This window comes from Euphorbia lathyris, chromosome 9 (genome assembly GCF_963576675.1).
Source record: "Euphorbia lathyris chromosome 9, ddEupLath1.1, whole genome shotgun sequence".
In the NCBI taxonomy this organism is placed as follows: domain Eukaryota; kingdom Viridiplantae; phylum Streptophyta; class Magnoliopsida; order Malpighiales; family Euphorbiaceae; genus Euphorbia; species Euphorbia lathyris.
This window is the reverse complement of record NC_088918.1, coordinates 73,676,231-73,693,779: the sequence shown is the minus strand read 5'-3', so window position 1 is coordinate 73,693,779 and position 17,549 is coordinate 73,676,231. Positions and strand designations below refer to the sequence as shown.

At 34.3% G+C, this 17,549-nt stretch overlaps 2 protein-coding genes across 2 annotated transcripts; one reads left to right on the top strand and one right to left on the bottom strand.

The window, feature by feature from the left end:
- The first annotated feature begins 1,622 nt into the window (after nucleotides 1-1,622).
- On the top strand, nucleotides 1,623-10,442 carry LOC136205798 (alpha-L-arabinofuranosidase 1-like). Its single transcript, XM_065996590.1, has 18 exons — nucleotides 1,623-1,777; nucleotides 1,911-2,137; nucleotides 2,379-2,433; nucleotides 3,265-3,476; nucleotides 3,717-3,838; nucleotides 3,933-4,080; nucleotides 5,121-5,190; nucleotides 5,544-5,689; nucleotides 5,799-5,844; nucleotides 5,940-5,992; nucleotides 6,641-6,785; nucleotides 7,278-7,396; nucleotides 7,514-7,585; nucleotides 7,677-7,780; nucleotides 8,067-8,123; nucleotides 8,211-8,409; nucleotides 8,575-8,721; nucleotides 10,237-10,442. Exons 2-18 carry the CDS (start codon nucleotides 1,970-1,972, stop codon nucleotides 10,390-10,392), a joined length of 2,019 nt encoding a protein of 672 aa, XP_065852662.1. The 5' UTR covers nucleotides 1,623-1,777; nucleotides 1,911-1,969; the 3' UTR covers nucleotides 10,393-10,442.
- A 652-nt stretch (nucleotides 10,443-11,094) lies between these two features.
- LOC136206812 (protein ROOT PRIMORDIUM DEFECTIVE 1) lies at nucleotides 11,095-13,806 on the bottom strand. The gene is made up of 2 exons (XM_065997988.1): nucleotides 13,511-13,806; nucleotides 11,095-13,009 (listed from the first exon to the last, which is right to left on the bottom strand). The coding sequence occupies exon 2, from the start codon at nucleotides 12,698-12,700 to the stop codon at nucleotides 11,342-11,344; it is 1,359 nt and encodes a 452-aa protein (XP_065854060.1). The 5' UTR covers nucleotides 12,701-13,009; nucleotides 13,511-13,806; the 3' UTR covers nucleotides 11,095-11,341.
- Nucleotides 13,807-17,549: the final 3,743 nt, after the last annotated feature.

Here is a 17,549-nt window from a genome sequence, read left to right as displayed (position 1 = left end):
GTCGCATTGCATAAGGTATGAAAGCAATTTCATCAAGGTGCAAGATGATCACGTACACTACATGTGTATGAAACAGATTAAGTAAAATCTAAAAGGCGAGTTTGAGACAACTTAAAACCTTCTGTTTATACAGTTGGAAGTAATCATTATATGTATTATACTAAAGTTAGATGTTTCGTTACATCTGAATCTATGCTTCTGTATGGTGTTGAGATGAGAGACATGTTCCTCTTTCCAAGAAAGAATTAAACACCATAACACATGTTTCATACCAAGTGTGCTTTACCGACTACAAGATGGAAAAATGGATGATCTTGCCTTTTCCTAATGTGAGACTTACATCATAAAATCATAATTTCTCGACATTCCTTATTTTTAAAGACCTTTAACTTATTCTGGAAATATAGTTTGATGTGGCTATCTTGAAAATGTCATCTTTAAGTTGATGTGCTAATTCCAACAAAAAAGAACTTGACTGGATAAGCGAGTTCGACTATGATGGAAAGAATAAAGCAAGAGGAAAAGATATCCATTAAGTTCACATTTTAAAATTTTTTGTATTTCACTGTCCGGACACCTATACATATGTGCATATTTGTGAAAAACAAAGAGAACTGTAAAGATCAATGTTATTAGAGTGGATATGATATGGAATCTAGAATAAAACATACACTAGGGATGATTCATGTTCAAATATAAAGATTATATATTTCCAATGAGTATATAGTCCCAAATTTGATAAATGCACATCGAGCAGCTATATGTTCGAACGAGTATATAGCACTAGAGCTCTCAATAATATGCCGGTCACACAAACTATTTTCAACAATATGGATGGGATTGAGATGGGGATTAAATATGTTCCATTACATACGAGTGGGAGATGTTAGAATTTATTCAGGTTATGGGTTGAATAACTAACTACCCGAAATGTCAAACCTATAAAGAAAGACGGAGGATTAGAGTTAGGGTTTTTATAAGCTAAACCAAAATAGATAACAATATAACTCTAATCAAGACAGTTAATCGCACAAGAGACAAAACACAATCCTTATGCCTTCTCCCTCCTCCCGTGCCCCAGTATCTCCCCGTCTCTAATGTCCGCTTTAGTTCATGGATCCACCATTTTCACATCGTGTTTGATATCAACGTGTGTGATTCGTGACCTGTAATATAAAATCGTGTTTGATCCGAATCTTCCACTGCTTATCTTTCCAACGTATTCTGCTCTACAAGAGACAAATGTTAAACTCATATTTATATCAAGATCATTTAGAATTATAACATAGTAAATATTTTAAACACTTTAATCATTTTTAGTAATTAATTTATACGTGACACACTTATAATGCAGCGGAATAACATTAAATTAGACCGTTTAACATATTCAATACAACATTCAAATTTTCTACATGTTAGCAATAATTTCTTTTTATCATTTCGTACCTATGATATGACAAAATTTAAACCTTATATCCAAATTATTAATAATAATAATAGTTGTAATAATAAACCAAAAATAAATTTAAAGTGTTTCCTTGTAATCCACAGCCAGATATGGATATGAGCATTGCCGAGAGTTGACGTGGAAGCAAAGTCTACAAAAAGGGATAAAGTAGAAAACAAATAATTGCTAAGTATCCGCGCCGTCTGTTGTGACATTTTCGCTATCTCCACTCCACTCAGGCGCCTACTTATATATCTACTCCTCAGTCAAACCAACACCTTCATCTCCTTCACTGCTCTCTCGCTTCTTCTCTTCCAAGTTCTTCTTCAGGTATTCTTTCTCTCCTCTGCTTACTTCATTCAACGCAGTATTCATCACTCTGCTTGGTTTCGACATAATCTAGCTTCAATTTTAGTGTATTGGATGTATAATTGTATAAATATAGTTTTTGGATTCGATTCAGGTGCAAGTGGCCTGAATTGAGCGGTGATCGAGATATTATTGGATGCGGTGAGTGGAGAAATGGATTCTTGTGTTCGGTTTTTTCTGTACTTGTTCTTCTTTATTAGCCTTTCTTTGAAATATCGATGCTCTGCTGGTGAACTTGAGGCCAATCTTACCGCACGATTGTTTGTTGATGCTTCTGTGACTCGAACTATACCTGAAACGCTTTTTGGAATTTTCTTTGAGGTTAGTTAGTTTTGTTTGTTTCGTTGTTGCAATTCCCGAGACACTGTCCTTCAATTTAGATTGATCGTGTATTTTATAACGTATTTGGTGCTTTTGCTTCTAACTAGTATCAATTTAATCATTGCATTTCAATTCATAGTTTGTAACAATTGATTATTTCGAGTTAAGCTTATTGTAGTTTTATCCGCTTGATAGTATACTGAGTGTGGTCAACGTACATTTTGTAAATGTATTTCTGCAGGAGATAAACCATGCTGGAGCTGGTGGAATATGGGGAGAGCTTGTGAACAACCGAGGTAAATTCTGCATCTATTAATTTCCGAGAATACTACTATTTGATGCATATCCGTTCAGTAACTTCATATTCGTATCAAGCCTTTGAATTAATCATGATAACTAGAGAAAGATATGATGGGATTCATGTTCTGGGATCTCAACCATGATATGCTTAATGGTCAAATGTTTCTGTGTAGATAATGGTGCGAGTTTTTCATTTCTGCATTTTTTCTTTGGATCAACTTGATTTCAGTTTTTAATACTCACTTGAGTTTAAATATGTTTTTGTTTTTTGTATGAGCTAAGAGAAGGATATTTTATTCTATGCTGTGTAATTCTTACCTAATTCTATTACATTAAAAGAATTCTTCTATATTCTAAAAGAAAATTCATGGATGAGAACTTTCTGTGTATTAAATGTGTTGAAGTTCTTTGCACTGACATGGTATATTGTACATTCACCATTCATTCATAGTAATTTTTTCAAAAGAATAGGAATTGGTTATTCACTAATGCTATCAGTACTACATTTTCCATGTTTTTGAGGAGTCATTATACTGTAAGGTTAGATATCATTTGCTGCTAGAGTTCTTATATATTTTGAGATAAATCTTCTGTTTTACTAAAATAGCTTTCAGTTCCAAATCAAGTATTTTCTCTGTTTTTGAGGGAGTGATTATGCTATGAAGCTGGATATCATTTATTGCTGAAAATTTTATTTATTCAATGCTAAATAGTTCTCATATCAAATGTTATGTGCTTTTGAGAGAGCCATTTATACTGTAAGTTTGCAGAGTACTTAATATAAGAACATTGTTATGTATCTTTTTTTTTTTCCTTTTTCCTTATAGGTTTTGAAGCTGGAGGCCCCAATGTTCCCTCAAATATTGATCCTTGGTCTATAATTGGCAATGGTTCATCTCTACTTGTATCTACTGACCGTTCTTCTTGCTTTGAGCGAAATAAGGTTGCACTACGAATGGAGGTGCTCTGCGATAAGAAGGGCACCAATATTTGTCCAGCCGGTGGAGTTGGTGTATACAATCCTGGGTTTTGGGGCATGGTGAGAAGTAGTTAAAGCATTTCATCACTTTATGTCCGCCACTTTTCTTTTGAACATGTGTATGAACTGGAAGTCGCTACAAGCTTTGATGCCATTGCATAACAGATTGAAGAGTTTAAATCGTAAAATGTGATATTCTTCAATGCTAAATTATTCTAAAATTGCATAATTTTCTTTTACAGTATTGGGTGCACAGCCGGGTTTTTTTATTTAATGTTGATTTTTTTTTTCTCTTTCTAGAACATTGAAAAGGGGAAGACCTATAAAGTGGTACTTTATGTTCGTTCATCGGGATCAATCAATGTAGCTGTGTCGCTGACAAGCTCAGATGGTTTGCAGACATTGGCTACTGCCAACGTTATGTGAGCACCATTTGAATATAACGAGCAATGCATATGTGTTCTTGCATCACTTGCTTACAGAACTGTTGTGTTTTTTTGCATGTTCTCCTCGCAGAGCTTCTGATGTTCAGAACTGGACAAAGGAGGAGATTTTATTGGAAGCAAAAGAAACAAATAAAAATTCAAGACTGCAATTGACTACATCCCAAAAAGGTGTAATATGGTTTGATCAAGTATCAGCTATACCCTTAGACACATATAAGGTACTCTATCTTCTATAAGTTATTAGGAAATAAGGTCCCTTAATCGCATGACCTATATGTTGTTCTGTTTTTCTCTTTCTCAATCTTGTCATCTTGATGTTATGTTATGTCTTCTATTTATCCTTGTGAGTAAATTTTTTCCTTTCAATAGACAAAACTATCAAAGCCCAAGTATTTTAGGAATACTGATGTTGATCAGCTTAACTGATTCTGATTGATGCTGTCAAAAAGGTGAATGTTCCCTTAATTTGAGGATTAGTCTGATTAAGTAAAGCAGTATAACTAATATACAAATTCATAGAATAGTATTTTTCTTGAGATGAAAAGGTCATTTTCAGCTTATAAAAGATCAGTATTGATCCAAAGTGGTTCGTAACTTATCCCTGACCAGGAAACAACAAGCTTATAAAAGATCATTATAAAGAATGTAGTGATCTTTCTAAAAGATATAAAATAGAAGTTAAAGGATATTTGTGATGGACCTGGATAATTTGACAGAACTTACAGGGTGAATCTGTCATTGACAACATAATGGAACCTTGACTGTCCCTAACACTGTGACTCTAAGATTACTTTAAAAATAGAATTCTCCGCCTTTGTTTTGGTTGATTGGTGGCCTCTTGGAGAAAAAAAAGGATAGAAGAAGAGCATTGTATGTATAGAGGAAACATATGAGTCTGTATTGTGGCATCTGATAGGTAGGTTTAGGTTAGGTTATCAAGGACTCAATTTTCGTTGCAATTTTTCAATTTCAGTAACAACATTGACTTAAATCTTTTTGGGTTTTGTAAAAACATATAAGAAAAGGTGCCATACATGCCTTTCGGAGTTCAAATCAGTCCACACTCTGCAAGAATAGATGTATTATATTGTGAACATCTGTAACTTTAATTTCACAAATAGGAAGTTAAGGTAGAAAGTTCAACCCCAAATTTAAGGGTTTATATGAATTTAGATTGCCAATAAATATACTGTTTCATGCATTGGAAGAGAATGTTGTTCATCTTTACATAAAAATTTTTGCAAATTTTGTTTCATAGGGACATGGATTCCGACATGAGCTTGTTCAAATGCTAGCGGACATAAAACCTCGGTTTTTCAGATTTCCAGGTACACAAGATATGAATATGTTTGCTTTTGGATGGCATGTGATAGATTTGTATGTTCAAATAAATATATGAATCTTTGTAGTTGGGTTTTAGATATGATGTTCTATACACTATTTCAAAGTCAAGTTGACTACTTTTCTCTGTCTGTATCATTTGGATGGGACAGTTTGTGGCTCTATCTAGATATGTCATATCTAGTACAAATCTTAGTTAACATAATTCGATCTCTTTCTTTTTCATCATTTATATGTAACTATATTTATCTAGTTACTGGTTCTTAGACAGCATGCTTTTGTGCTCGCTTGAGAGGTTTGAAACTTTATAATGCAATAGCTTCTTTATACATTTTATCAGGGGGCTGTTTTGTCGAGGGTGAATGGTTAAGAAATGCATTTCGCTGGAAGGAAACAGTTGGACCCTGGGAGGAGAGACCCGGGCACTTTGGTGATGTTTGGATGTATTGGACTGATGATGGACTTGGTCATTATGAGTTTCTTCAAGTAGGTATCTTAATTTTTCTGGTCACTTAGGATGGCATGAACTTCTTTAAGATAAAAAACTCGCACAGCGCATAGATTAAATATTATAAAATTGTTAATTGTTCTGCAGCTAGCTGAAGATATTGGTGCTCAGCCAGTATGGGTTTTCAATAATGGTAATTTACGAATGCTTTGATTTTGAATATTTCCAGCCAGTATGTAGTCGGGTTTATTTACTTTTTTTAGCTTATCTGCTTTATCAATTTGACAGGAATCAGTCATAATGATCAAGTTGATACATCCAGCATTTTACCTTTTGTACAAGTAAGTTCACTAGTTGCACTACTATCTGATTGCACTTCTGTACATCTGCAAGTTCATTATTTTCTGCGTGTGATACCAGGCTAAAAATCTATTTTCTAATTTGAGGTGCCGTATTACAATTGAAGCATATCTGGCTATTATCTTTGTTCCCTTGACGAATTTTCTGAATATAAAATCAAAATACATCTATCACCTTCTGTTACTTTTCAATTTCAATTTTTGTGGATTGAAAATTATATAAGAGTTCCATAATTCACTACTAATCCAGCAAGATTCATTGGATTGATAGGTATTGTGCCTCTTTGACCAAAGGAGGGCCTGTGTTAATGCCAGAAAATGCTGCCATTGTTCAATATAGGATAGGTGTAGAATATAATAGGTTTGATTGCTCTAGAGGTAATTATGCAAATGATAGGCTACAAATGAATGGATATATCTGCTTTTTTTTAATGGCCTGGATGATAAACATTTTATGCTAGTTTTTCGGGAGCAATACATTTTCCTTTTTGTAGTAGCATACCTCTAGTTGGTCAGAATCAATATTTTATGGAATAGCTATGTTTCTTCTACAATGCACACCAAAAGTAGGATCAGATTAGTTTTGCATTCTCTTGGTGAAAATCTGTAACTTGTTCCTGTATTTTGCAGGAAGCCCTTGATGGTATTGAATTTGCAAGAGGTGACTCTAGCTCTACATGGGGCTCCGTACGAGCTGCAATGGGACACCCAGAGCCTTTTGATTTGAAATATGTTGCTGTCGGAAATGAGGATTGTGGAAAGAAAAATTATCGAGGTTGGCATTATATTTGTTAAGTCCATGGTTTTATCTGCTTGTGTGTAAATTAGTTACATCAATATGAGCGTATATCCACACATACATGCATTAATCTGTTACCTTTTCTCACAAAAGATCAAAGAATGAAGTCAGAGCATAAATAAAATGCCTGAGTATATATTTCAAGTTCAATCTAGTTTGTTTCTGTTTAATTTTCAAGGATATTACATTTTTTCCATGCATCATTTCTCATGACTGTTGAATTAAGGCCTTTGAGAAAACGGTTATAGAAGTCAATAATTTTAAGTTACGGACTACATTTGTAATTTATTGGTACAATGCTCTGAAGTTATTATTTCATGTCTAGTGAAATACTTTTCTTGATTATATCTCAAGTCCCACGTTCATACATGATAAACAAAAGTAGTTTCCCATCAAGAAGTATTTAAAATGTCTGCAAATGTTGCAAAGGTGCTGTTTAAGAGCTCAGATTGATATATCTTTTGACAGGAAATTACCTCAAGTTCTATGATGCAATAAAACTTGTGTATCCTGACATCAAAATAATCTCAAACTGTGATGGTTCTTCTCGTCCTTTGGATCACCCAGCTGATTACTATGACTTTCATGTAAGCATCTGACTTTGGCCTTGTAGTTTCTCACAAGCACTTCAGTGTTTCCTATATCACATTTTATTATTGGTGAGGCAACAAATAACCAGACTTTTTCCTTGGATATGCAAATAGATTTATACATCTGCCAACAACTTGTTCAACATGGCACATCAATTTGATAGAACATCCCGCAATGGTCCCAAGGTACGATTTTGTATAGTTCTCTTTTTTGGGAAAGAGCAAAATAGCAATCCGGTGTGTTTAATTTAATGGTCCTAGTTTTACTATATTTCAGGCTTTTGTGAGTGAGTATGCAGTGACTGGTAAAGATGCTGGTCAAGGCAGTCTTTTAGCTGCACTTGCTGAAGCTGCTTTCCTCATCGGACTGGAGAAGAACAGGTTTTCTTTAGTTTCAGAATCAGAACTTGCATTTATACTAACACACAATTAATTTGATAAAACAAATGAAATTTCTGATAACGTTATTGCCCCACGTGTCTCTTGGAATGAAAGAGTGGTGGAACAATTCATAATGTCATAATGTTCTTGATAAGTTTTGTCATATCTTCCTCTGATTTTCTTAGTTCAAATTCAGTTCCTATTTGAAAGGGTGTTCTTTTCTTTTCTCTGGTTGTGCACTCATCAGAAGGCAATGGGGTTGACTTCTCTATTTTCATTGTTGTAGTGATGTTGTTGAGATGGCGAGCTATGCACCACTTTTTGTGCATACCAATGACCGGAGGTAATTTCTCGTTTTCATAAGATCTTAGAATGCTTGACACCAAACTTTTATCCCATTCTAACACTCAAATGGAAATCAATGTTGAAGGTGGAACCCCGATGCTATTGTCTTTAACGCCTCTCACGTATACGGAACACCTAGCTATTGGGTACAGCGTTTCTTTGCGGATTCAAGTGGAGCAACTCTTCTCAATGCCACCCTTCAAACAAATTCCTCTGCTTCATTAATTGCATCTGCAATTATTTGGCAGAATTCTGCAAATGGTGAAAAGTACCTGAAAATAAAGGTTTAACAGTTTTCTTCATCTTCAGCCTTTTGAAATAAATATCAAATTCCCCACTGCAATATGTGCTTATTTTCCATAGTTGTGTTCCACTGAGCAAAGATGTAAAGCTTTCTTTTTCATTTTGGGATGTTCTGATTATAAGATTGATAATCATTATGTTTTCAGATAGTGAATTTTGGGAGCAGTCAGGTGAATCTAAAAGTTTCTGTGAATGGATTGGGGCTGAGTTCCATACAAGCCTCTGGATCACAAAAGACTGTTCTTACTTCTGCTAATCTAATGGATGAAAATTCCTTCAACGAACCAAAAAAGGTATTGGATAGAAAGTTCCCTCTTTTCTCTTCTCTGTCTCCTATTAATGTTCAAATCTGACCCTTGTAGCGGGTAAAATGCACCGATGGTTACTGAAGTTTGAGATGTGTTTTACAAATATCATTTAACTTCATTTTTTTCATTTTCTTTTAATAAAATAGTTGAATTTCACATTTGATTTCAAAAAAGTAATTCCAGTCAATCAATTTGTGTACAAAAACTTATCGGAATGTGACCCGACGCTGAAGGCAATTGACTATATACACCACTGAGTGCTAATGTCGGATATAAATTTTATGGTTAATGTAGTAGATATGTGGCATATTCTAAGCCACAAAAATTTAAAAGACCACATCCTTATCCGGCATGGCAATTATTTGATATATAATCAACTGTTTTCTATGTCATGTCAACATTTTAGTGAGTTTTTTGCACACAGATGGACCAGATTGAGTTTATTGAAATCAAATGTGAAGTTCATTTGATTTTAGTGAAATTTTAGTGGAAGAAAATTAAACTCACCGATCTTCGTGAAATACATCCCAAATTTCAGTGACCATCAGTATGATTTACCTCCACCTAGTCCTACCTTTCCTTTTTCGATGCTTGTATGTACAAATAGATAACTTAAATTCATTAGAGGCGTACTGAACTTGGTCTAAAAAATCAATTGGCGCCTTAAATGTTTTGAAAATGTTTCATTATCTTATGAACTTACTTTAGAAATTCAATAGAGGCGTACTGAATTTGGTCTAAAACATCAATTGGCCATTTGAAAATTTTGAAGATGTTTCATTATCTTATGAACTTACTTTAGAAATTCATCAGAGGCGTGCTGAACTTGGTCTAAAAAAATGATTCGCCTCTTGAAAATTTTGAAGATGTTTCGTTATCTTATGAACTTACTTTAAAAATTCAGAGGCGTATTGAACTTTATCTAAAAAATCGATTGGCCTCTTGAAAGTTTCGAAGATGTTTCGTTATCTTATGAACTTACTTCATAAATTCATCAGAAGACTGCTGAACTTGGTCTAAAAATTCGATTGGCCTCTTGAAAATTTTGAAGACATTTCATTTTCTTATGAGCTTCAGAAATTCATCAGAGGCATATTGAACTTGGTGTAAAAAATATATTGGCCTCTTAAATTTTTTGAAGATGTTTCATTATCTTATAAACCTACTTTAGTGACCTATTGATCTATTGAACTTACTTAAAATGACCTATTAAGCCTATGAATTTGCTTAAAACGACTTATTAGTCCCCTAAATTCAATTGAAGTGGTATGCGCTTCAATTTGCCTAAACCTCCAATAACGGGGTTAATCACGTCACATTAAACAACTTCATGGGGCTAATGAGATATCCATAAAATTGAAGGGTCAATCGATTTTTTGAGTCAAATTTACGGATTTCCTAATGTGTTAAACTTGAAACCTCAAATTTGTGCTTCTACTTTCTGATAATGGAAAAGAAATTCTCTTATTTATCTAATTCTTTCTGGTTTAAACACTGCAGATTTCTCCTGCTCAAACTCTGGTAGACAGTGCAGGAAAGGAGATGGAAGTTGTAGTGTCACCATATTCTTTAACTTCATTGGATTTATTAACAGAATCAAGCAAAATCAGGATTACACAAACTCCTTCTGATTCTTTCTCCAGATCTTCTATTTAACTATACTGATTAATCATTAATGATATGAAAATGGAAAAAAGTTTAAATAATCTTGTACGATCATCATACTTGGCAGCATATGCATGTGTGTATAATATCTCATCTATTTTAAACTATGCTTCTTGTCCATAATCATTATGTGCTTTTTCTTTTTCAGTTTTTTTCACTTCAATCTGCCAAACCTTTTTTCAGCTCCAAGTTTGTTAAGCTTATAGTAATGAAATTGACTTCATCAAAATTCCATTTTCCGAAATTTGCATTTTTTTTCTTAACTAAAAGGTGGATATGTCAATGCAGCATGGGAACTAAAGCGAACAAAATGATAATTCTAAATAATATAGGAATTGAAAATGTTAAAACAAATATCGGGGATGTATTTCATATTCATAAACTTTAAGATCGTATGAAGCAAATATTTAAGGGTAAGTAAAAAAAAAAAAAAAACATGATGATTACACTCAACACTTTTTGTCAACCGTATACTTGTGGTTTTTGGTTTTTGCGACATGAAAGGATCGAGGTTTTGATAATCTCAAAAAATCCCAAGAATTAATAATATCCTAAACAACTTTCATTCTTAAAATTTTCATTTTGAAGTCGTTAACAATTATTACTTTAATGTGAAACTAAAAGATTCGCGTTTTTTAACAAAACGGAAAACCCCTCCCGATCATAAAATAAACAGACATATAATTAACAAAAAAGTGTAACACATGATTCTTTTTGGAATTTACCCAAGAAAAATAACATACAAGTAGGTATAATCATGAATTGGCTGTAGTTTAAATTACAAGTTAAATGAAAGAAAGTCCTTCATAATACCAGTTTTGGCAATTCCAGATTAGAGTTTGGTGCTTTTCAGGTATTAGAAAATTGCCAAATAACTGTAACATGAAATTTTCTTAACAACTACCTAACATATAAATAACATTATGAAAGCCTGAGGCTATTATGTTACATTGCAGATGATGTTGCTACTCTCATCAAAACCATCTTTCTGAACACTCTTGCCTTCCTCATCTTCAACATTCATATTTTCCAGCATTGGGATAACCCAGTCTCCATCTGTTTTCCTTTTACCACCACTTGTTATACAATCGCTTACCTCCTTAACTTCCACTTGGCTCGATAACTCTTTCGTGTTTCGACAACCCAGTACGATAAGGTCCAGCAGCTTCCTCCGGACAACAGACAACGGATTTGGTTCGATCATACACCCTTTCGCATATGCTTCTCTTAGAAAAACAGTATGACAACTTCCCTTAGTTGATATGTAGAAAATCCCAGGATGTTTTAAAAGCAATTCCCGGGTGTTTACATCCATACCTAAATCCTTTCTAAAATGACTCAACCTTTCAACCTCAACCATCTTCTCCACTGTCAAGGTTAACAACTCATGGATTATTGCAACCATTCGTTTCTCGTACCGCTCCACTCCTCCATGAGTGCGCATTTTGACAGTTTTGTTGTTCTCGTAAGGCTTTAAATAAGGAAGCCTTTGCCAATCTTTCAGTTTCACTCTATATCCTCTCTCAATCTTAAACCCAGTGGGAAGATTGATGGGAAATGCATATTTTGTCTCAAATTCACTTAACCATTTCTCCCTATACTCCCTCTCTCTCCATTCCTCGATTTCGGCGACCGCTAACTTCTCGTCGGGCTCGACTAATTCAACAGTTTCTAAATCGACCAACCTAAAATCATCTCTATATTTGTTTAAAATAGAGTCCCGAAAATCCTCTGGCAAACCTAATTCTTTCCTGATCAACCTCAAAGCATGAACATGAAGTCTCCCGCTTTTTGACATCATCAACAGTTTTTTAACCCTTCTTACTGATTCCAATTCGAACTCTCGAATAATGTTATCTTCCTCATTGATTAAAGCTCGCATTTTGCTGCTGACTCTACAACACAAATTCCTCCTTTGAGGGTGCATGAATACCTCGAAGATGTGAGGATATTTGTGCACGAATTCGCCCATAGTCACATTCAGTCCAACGATGTTCTTCCACCGAGACATCAATTGGACAGACACAAAGGGACCACGCTTTCTTCTAGACATGAGCTCATAAATTTGACGAATGATTTTAAGTTTCTTGAGATCAGTTGCGAGTTTGTCAAGTTTAGAGTCTCTTGTTCTGTTCTCTAACCGGGTTTGAGCAGTATCAGCAGGCTTTTTCCATCTTTTTTGGATAAATGAGTTGAATGGACCAAATGTGAATTTGGAAGAGCTTGTTGAAGGTGGATTAGAAAGGATCCTCGGATGAAGTATAAGTCGGGGCCGAAGATTTTCTAACAGTATCATCATTATTGACGAAGGCCTCAACACTCAGAAATTTCATTTTTAAGGGAACAGAGGAGAAGGAATAGGAAACAACTAACTATGCTAACCGGAAAAAGTCGAAAATGACATATTAGATAGCTTCGGCCATTCAAATCCCTGATGGGTTTCAGAAGCATTTTCTGCAAATAATTCAATGACTAGAATTCACAAAGCAAGTATGTAGCTGCACAATGAAGACATAAATTACCATTACATTCCAATTTTGTTGCTTGATCCATGAACTTCAGTGAACATTGCCCAAACATATCGTTGCGTGATTTACCTTGAAAATTCCTGCAAATGGAACTTGCTATTTTAATTTCATTAACAATATGAATGGAGATAATGTCATTCAATGCAACCCAACCAAGAACATAAATTCTCCTCCCATTAAAATCTCAATTCCATAGATTTCTCCAAAAAAACTTAGTGACTCGCATCACTATTAAATTAAATCAAATATTCACTAAAATCAAACCAAATACAGTAACTAAAACTTTATCAGATAGAGAGATAAATGGTTAATGCAATAGTTTCTGACTTGATCCAATAACCAGAACTGCAGTCAAAATCGAACTGCCGACAAAACGGTGGCGAATGTAACAGGAGCGGCGGCAGAAGCAACTGGTGAACAAAATTCAGGCATACATCAAAAAGAACATGAGCATCAATCCTTCGCTATTTTATGAAAACAAAAATATGATAGATTGCTCTGCTTTTATGAACTTGATCAACTAAAATAGAAGTGCTTATCAGCATTGTCTAACTTGGAAATCTGATATGAAAATCACATACCAAATTTTGAACTCTTTCTTTGTCCCTCCAATTCAGCAAGCAAAGTTATGTATCCTGGAAATTGAAATAGCAGTGGAAGAGCAACCTGAAACAGAGACTGGGGATTGAAGAACTGTGAACGGAACAGCGACTATGGCTGCGATCGGCGAACGGAATTCGGAAAAACGGCAACTACGACTCTGCTAGGATTAGGAAGCAGGAACAAACCAAGTTAGGGATTAATGGATTAGGGATTTCAAGGTTGAATAAAATTTAAGATTTTTTTTTTAAGGGTTAAAGTTGTAAAAAAACTTCCAATGTTTGGAAGCCGAAAACAATTTTAAACGTTCATAAATTTGGTCGAATGCTAGAAATAGGTCATCAAAGTCTTAATGCTTCTCCAGCCTCCTTAACTTGTCCAAATTGATCATTTTACCCTTTCAACTCATCGAATATCCTATTTACCCCCCTTAACTCTATACAAATAGTACTTTTCACCCCCTTAACCTGTCCAAATTTGTCATTTTACCCATTCTCAACTCATCGAATATCTTATTTACCTTCTTAACTCTATAAAAGTGGTATTTTTCACCATTTATGATCCTATTTACCCTCTTAACTTTATAAAAATTGTATTTCTTATCCATTTATAGTAGTAAAAAAAGTTGAAAAGAGAAAGAACGGATAAAAAATACAAATAACAAGAACATTAATATAAACAAGTTAATGTACCAAAATAGGCCTATGATTTTTGGGGAAGTATCAATTTAGGTTCCACTTACAAAATAGTATAAATATAGGTTTAACGTTTAATTTTTTTTTATCAATTTAGGTTTCGATAACGAATTGTAGGGGGTGAAAAATACCAATTTTATGGAGTTAAGAAGGTAAATAGAACATTCTATGAATTGGAGGGATAAATGGACAAGTTGAGGGGGTGAGAAATACCACTTTTATAGAGTTAAGGGGATAAATAGGACATTCAATGAGTTGAGGGGGTAAAGTGACCAATTTGGACAAGTTAAGGGGGCTGTGGAAGCATTAGGCCTTCATCAAACTGTCTTTTCCGTAATGAATTTTATCATTTACACTTTACATGTGCGTCATTTTATCAGTAACAAATCACAAACATATGTTGGGATGTGAAAAAAAATATACTGTCTTTTGTACGAATTGGACAAAAAAATTCAAAAAAATCACCGAGTTTATAAATATTAATCTCCAATTTCATTATTAAATTATAAAAAATATGAAATCATTTTTTTTTAGAACTAATTGAGATGCAATTGGTGCAGAATAAGAAACAAAAATATCAACTTTTTATAATAGTGTCTGAAATTCACCCAAATTATCAACGTTAAAGGTAAAATTACTTGGCTACAAAATTGCACTATTTTAGACATTAGAGGTAAAATTGCTCCGGATCCAAAACATTAAGGGTATTTTTGCACATTAATCATTATATAAATAAATTTAGAAATAAAAAAACCAGAGTCACCTTAAGTTCCGATTTGACCGCCGGGTTCCAGATTTGTTGAGCTGTTGTAAATTAATAAACCTAATATATATGGCTGAGCCTGAATTCGATTTTTGTCCGTTCCCGATCTGACAACATTGCAAATTACTGTTAATAAAATGTTAGAGTATTTCCAAAAGCCTCTTAAAGCATCTCCAATGAAGTATAATGAACCAGTCATTATACTCTTTCATCAAACTCTCTTCTATTGAAGTGATTTTAATATATATTGAGCACTTAATTTATTAAGATTTTGACTATTTTTATAATATATTTTTAATTTTTAAAATAATATGATAAAGTTTAATCAATTGGTGGATCTCTTATAATTGATAGATCCATTATCATTGAATGGTTATAGAGTTTAATTATTGGAGTTAATAGTTCAATAAAATTAAGTTTATTAAAAAAAAATCTTATAATAACGAAGTGTCATGTATGTTGAGTGGTTGTGAGTATTATGGACCATTTGAGACGCTCTTAGTTTGATTCTTAAGTTAAATTTAAGGAACAAGAGTTAAAAATTAGCTTCAAAATCTCTTAAGCTATGATCATACCATCGAATTACATTTCACGTTTTAGAAAATGATTCTTAAAAAAATTAAAACTAAATTCAATTCCCAACAAAATCACAAAAATTGAATAAGCGGATAGATAGGTAATACTATATATGTATTTTAGTGTTTTATATTTTTGAACCCTAACTGACATGCAATCTAAGAATTCACTTCAATGATCAATCTTGCCAAAAATTGAAGAGAAATATGGAAATCCCAATGGATTTCGCTCTAAAGGCTTATTGACTTGACTTTCGAAGCCAACAGATTGCCCTTCGTCCTAGTAAGGTTCGCATCCACCACCGCCTTCACCGCAATAGTGACATCCACAACTGCCAAAACCCCATCTTTATCCTTATCCAACACTTTCTACTTGCTCCACCAGCTTCCCCTTCTCCCCATTAAGTCTATCAACACGCCGCTTGCAGAGTGCAATCTCCTTTAGACGTAACTCAACTTTATTCTTCGTTTTCTCCAGCTCCTTTCAAATCGTCGCTGCTCTATCAAAGCTATGTGCAAATCGACCATAGACAGTACAAAAAATAACATTTTACAAACATAGTGAAAGAACAAAACACAGAAGAAAAACTAACTACGAAAGAAAACTCACAACACCACTCGCCTCGACAATCCTGCTTAAAGAGCTCTTCACATGAAGCCCCTGAACCCGTCTCTTCTCACTAGCAATTACCTCACTAAGTTATTGCACATATTCTCCTTCAGATCAATCTCCCTTACAAAGAGCAAGAATTCTGACACTTTATGTTTCATCTCTTTCATAAAAGAAGCAGAGTTCACAACAATACCCTCTGGGGCCGCCTCCTCGCACCGAACAGAGTCCCCACCCACTTTTAGACCTTTTCTTTTGGAGGAGTCAGTTTTTTATCTTTTTGATGTAGGCTCATCTGTTGAAACACCTTTCCACAAGATTTTGATTTGACAAAATCATCCATGATTAAGAGATAATTAAATTTAAATGCTTTATTTTAATTGTACTAATCCGTTTGTTCAATGTTGAGTATAAATATAAATAAAGATAAATATAAAAAGTAAGACAGGAAGAGGTCAGTATAGAAGCCTAAAGTGTCAAGCTGAGTGGAATCAAACTTAGCATCAAAAGACAAAGACATACACACCCACAATAACTGTCTCACGAAGCTGAGATAACTAAAGATATACTCAGCTTGGAAATTGCCGATAACAATGATTTACTCAGTTGAAGCTGAGTAATTCTTCAGGACAGCATGAAAAAGTCGTTTGCTAAAAGACAATGATTACCGCCCCTCTGCACCAATAATTGAATCCTTGGAAATACGCAGAAGACACATTCCGAGATGTATGGGTCAATGGATTATTGGTAAAGGACAACTGGCGCAAAAAGACAAGCCAGACGCAAGAAGACAAGCCTGACGTCTGAAGAAATGCAGAGGAAGGGAATGGCCGGAACAGTCTGAAGCTGACCAGAATCTGTCCCCTAAAAGAGTCGTTTTAACATCAACGGCTACATCATTTCAAAATGATCCATCACAGATTTTCCCTATTTAAGTTCAATCAAACTTCTTGGATCATTGCCGAATTACAAGAAGAAAAATACAAGAGAGAAAAGATACAAAAGCACTTAGATACAAAAAGAGATCTTACACCCATCTTCTATTCCTTGTGTAAATGCTAGAGTGATTACTTGTAATCTTCTAAAGTGTTTCTTATTTGAAAAGGAACAAGTGTTTATCAATTGTAAAATTGAGAGTGTAGTGCTGAGTGTTTGGTTGTAAACATTCAGTGGTAGAGAAATCTAGGTGTTGGGCTGTAGCACTTAGTAGGAGTTGAGTAGACGAATAGAGGAAGGTACTCTTGCATATTCAACTGCCTTGTAATTGGTTTGTGCTTTACCTTTAAAGAGCTCAGTATTGAATTCTAAAAGCCCGGAGGACTCTGGGGACTGGACGTAGGCAGAGAGGCCGAACCAGGATAAGTGATACTGAGTAAC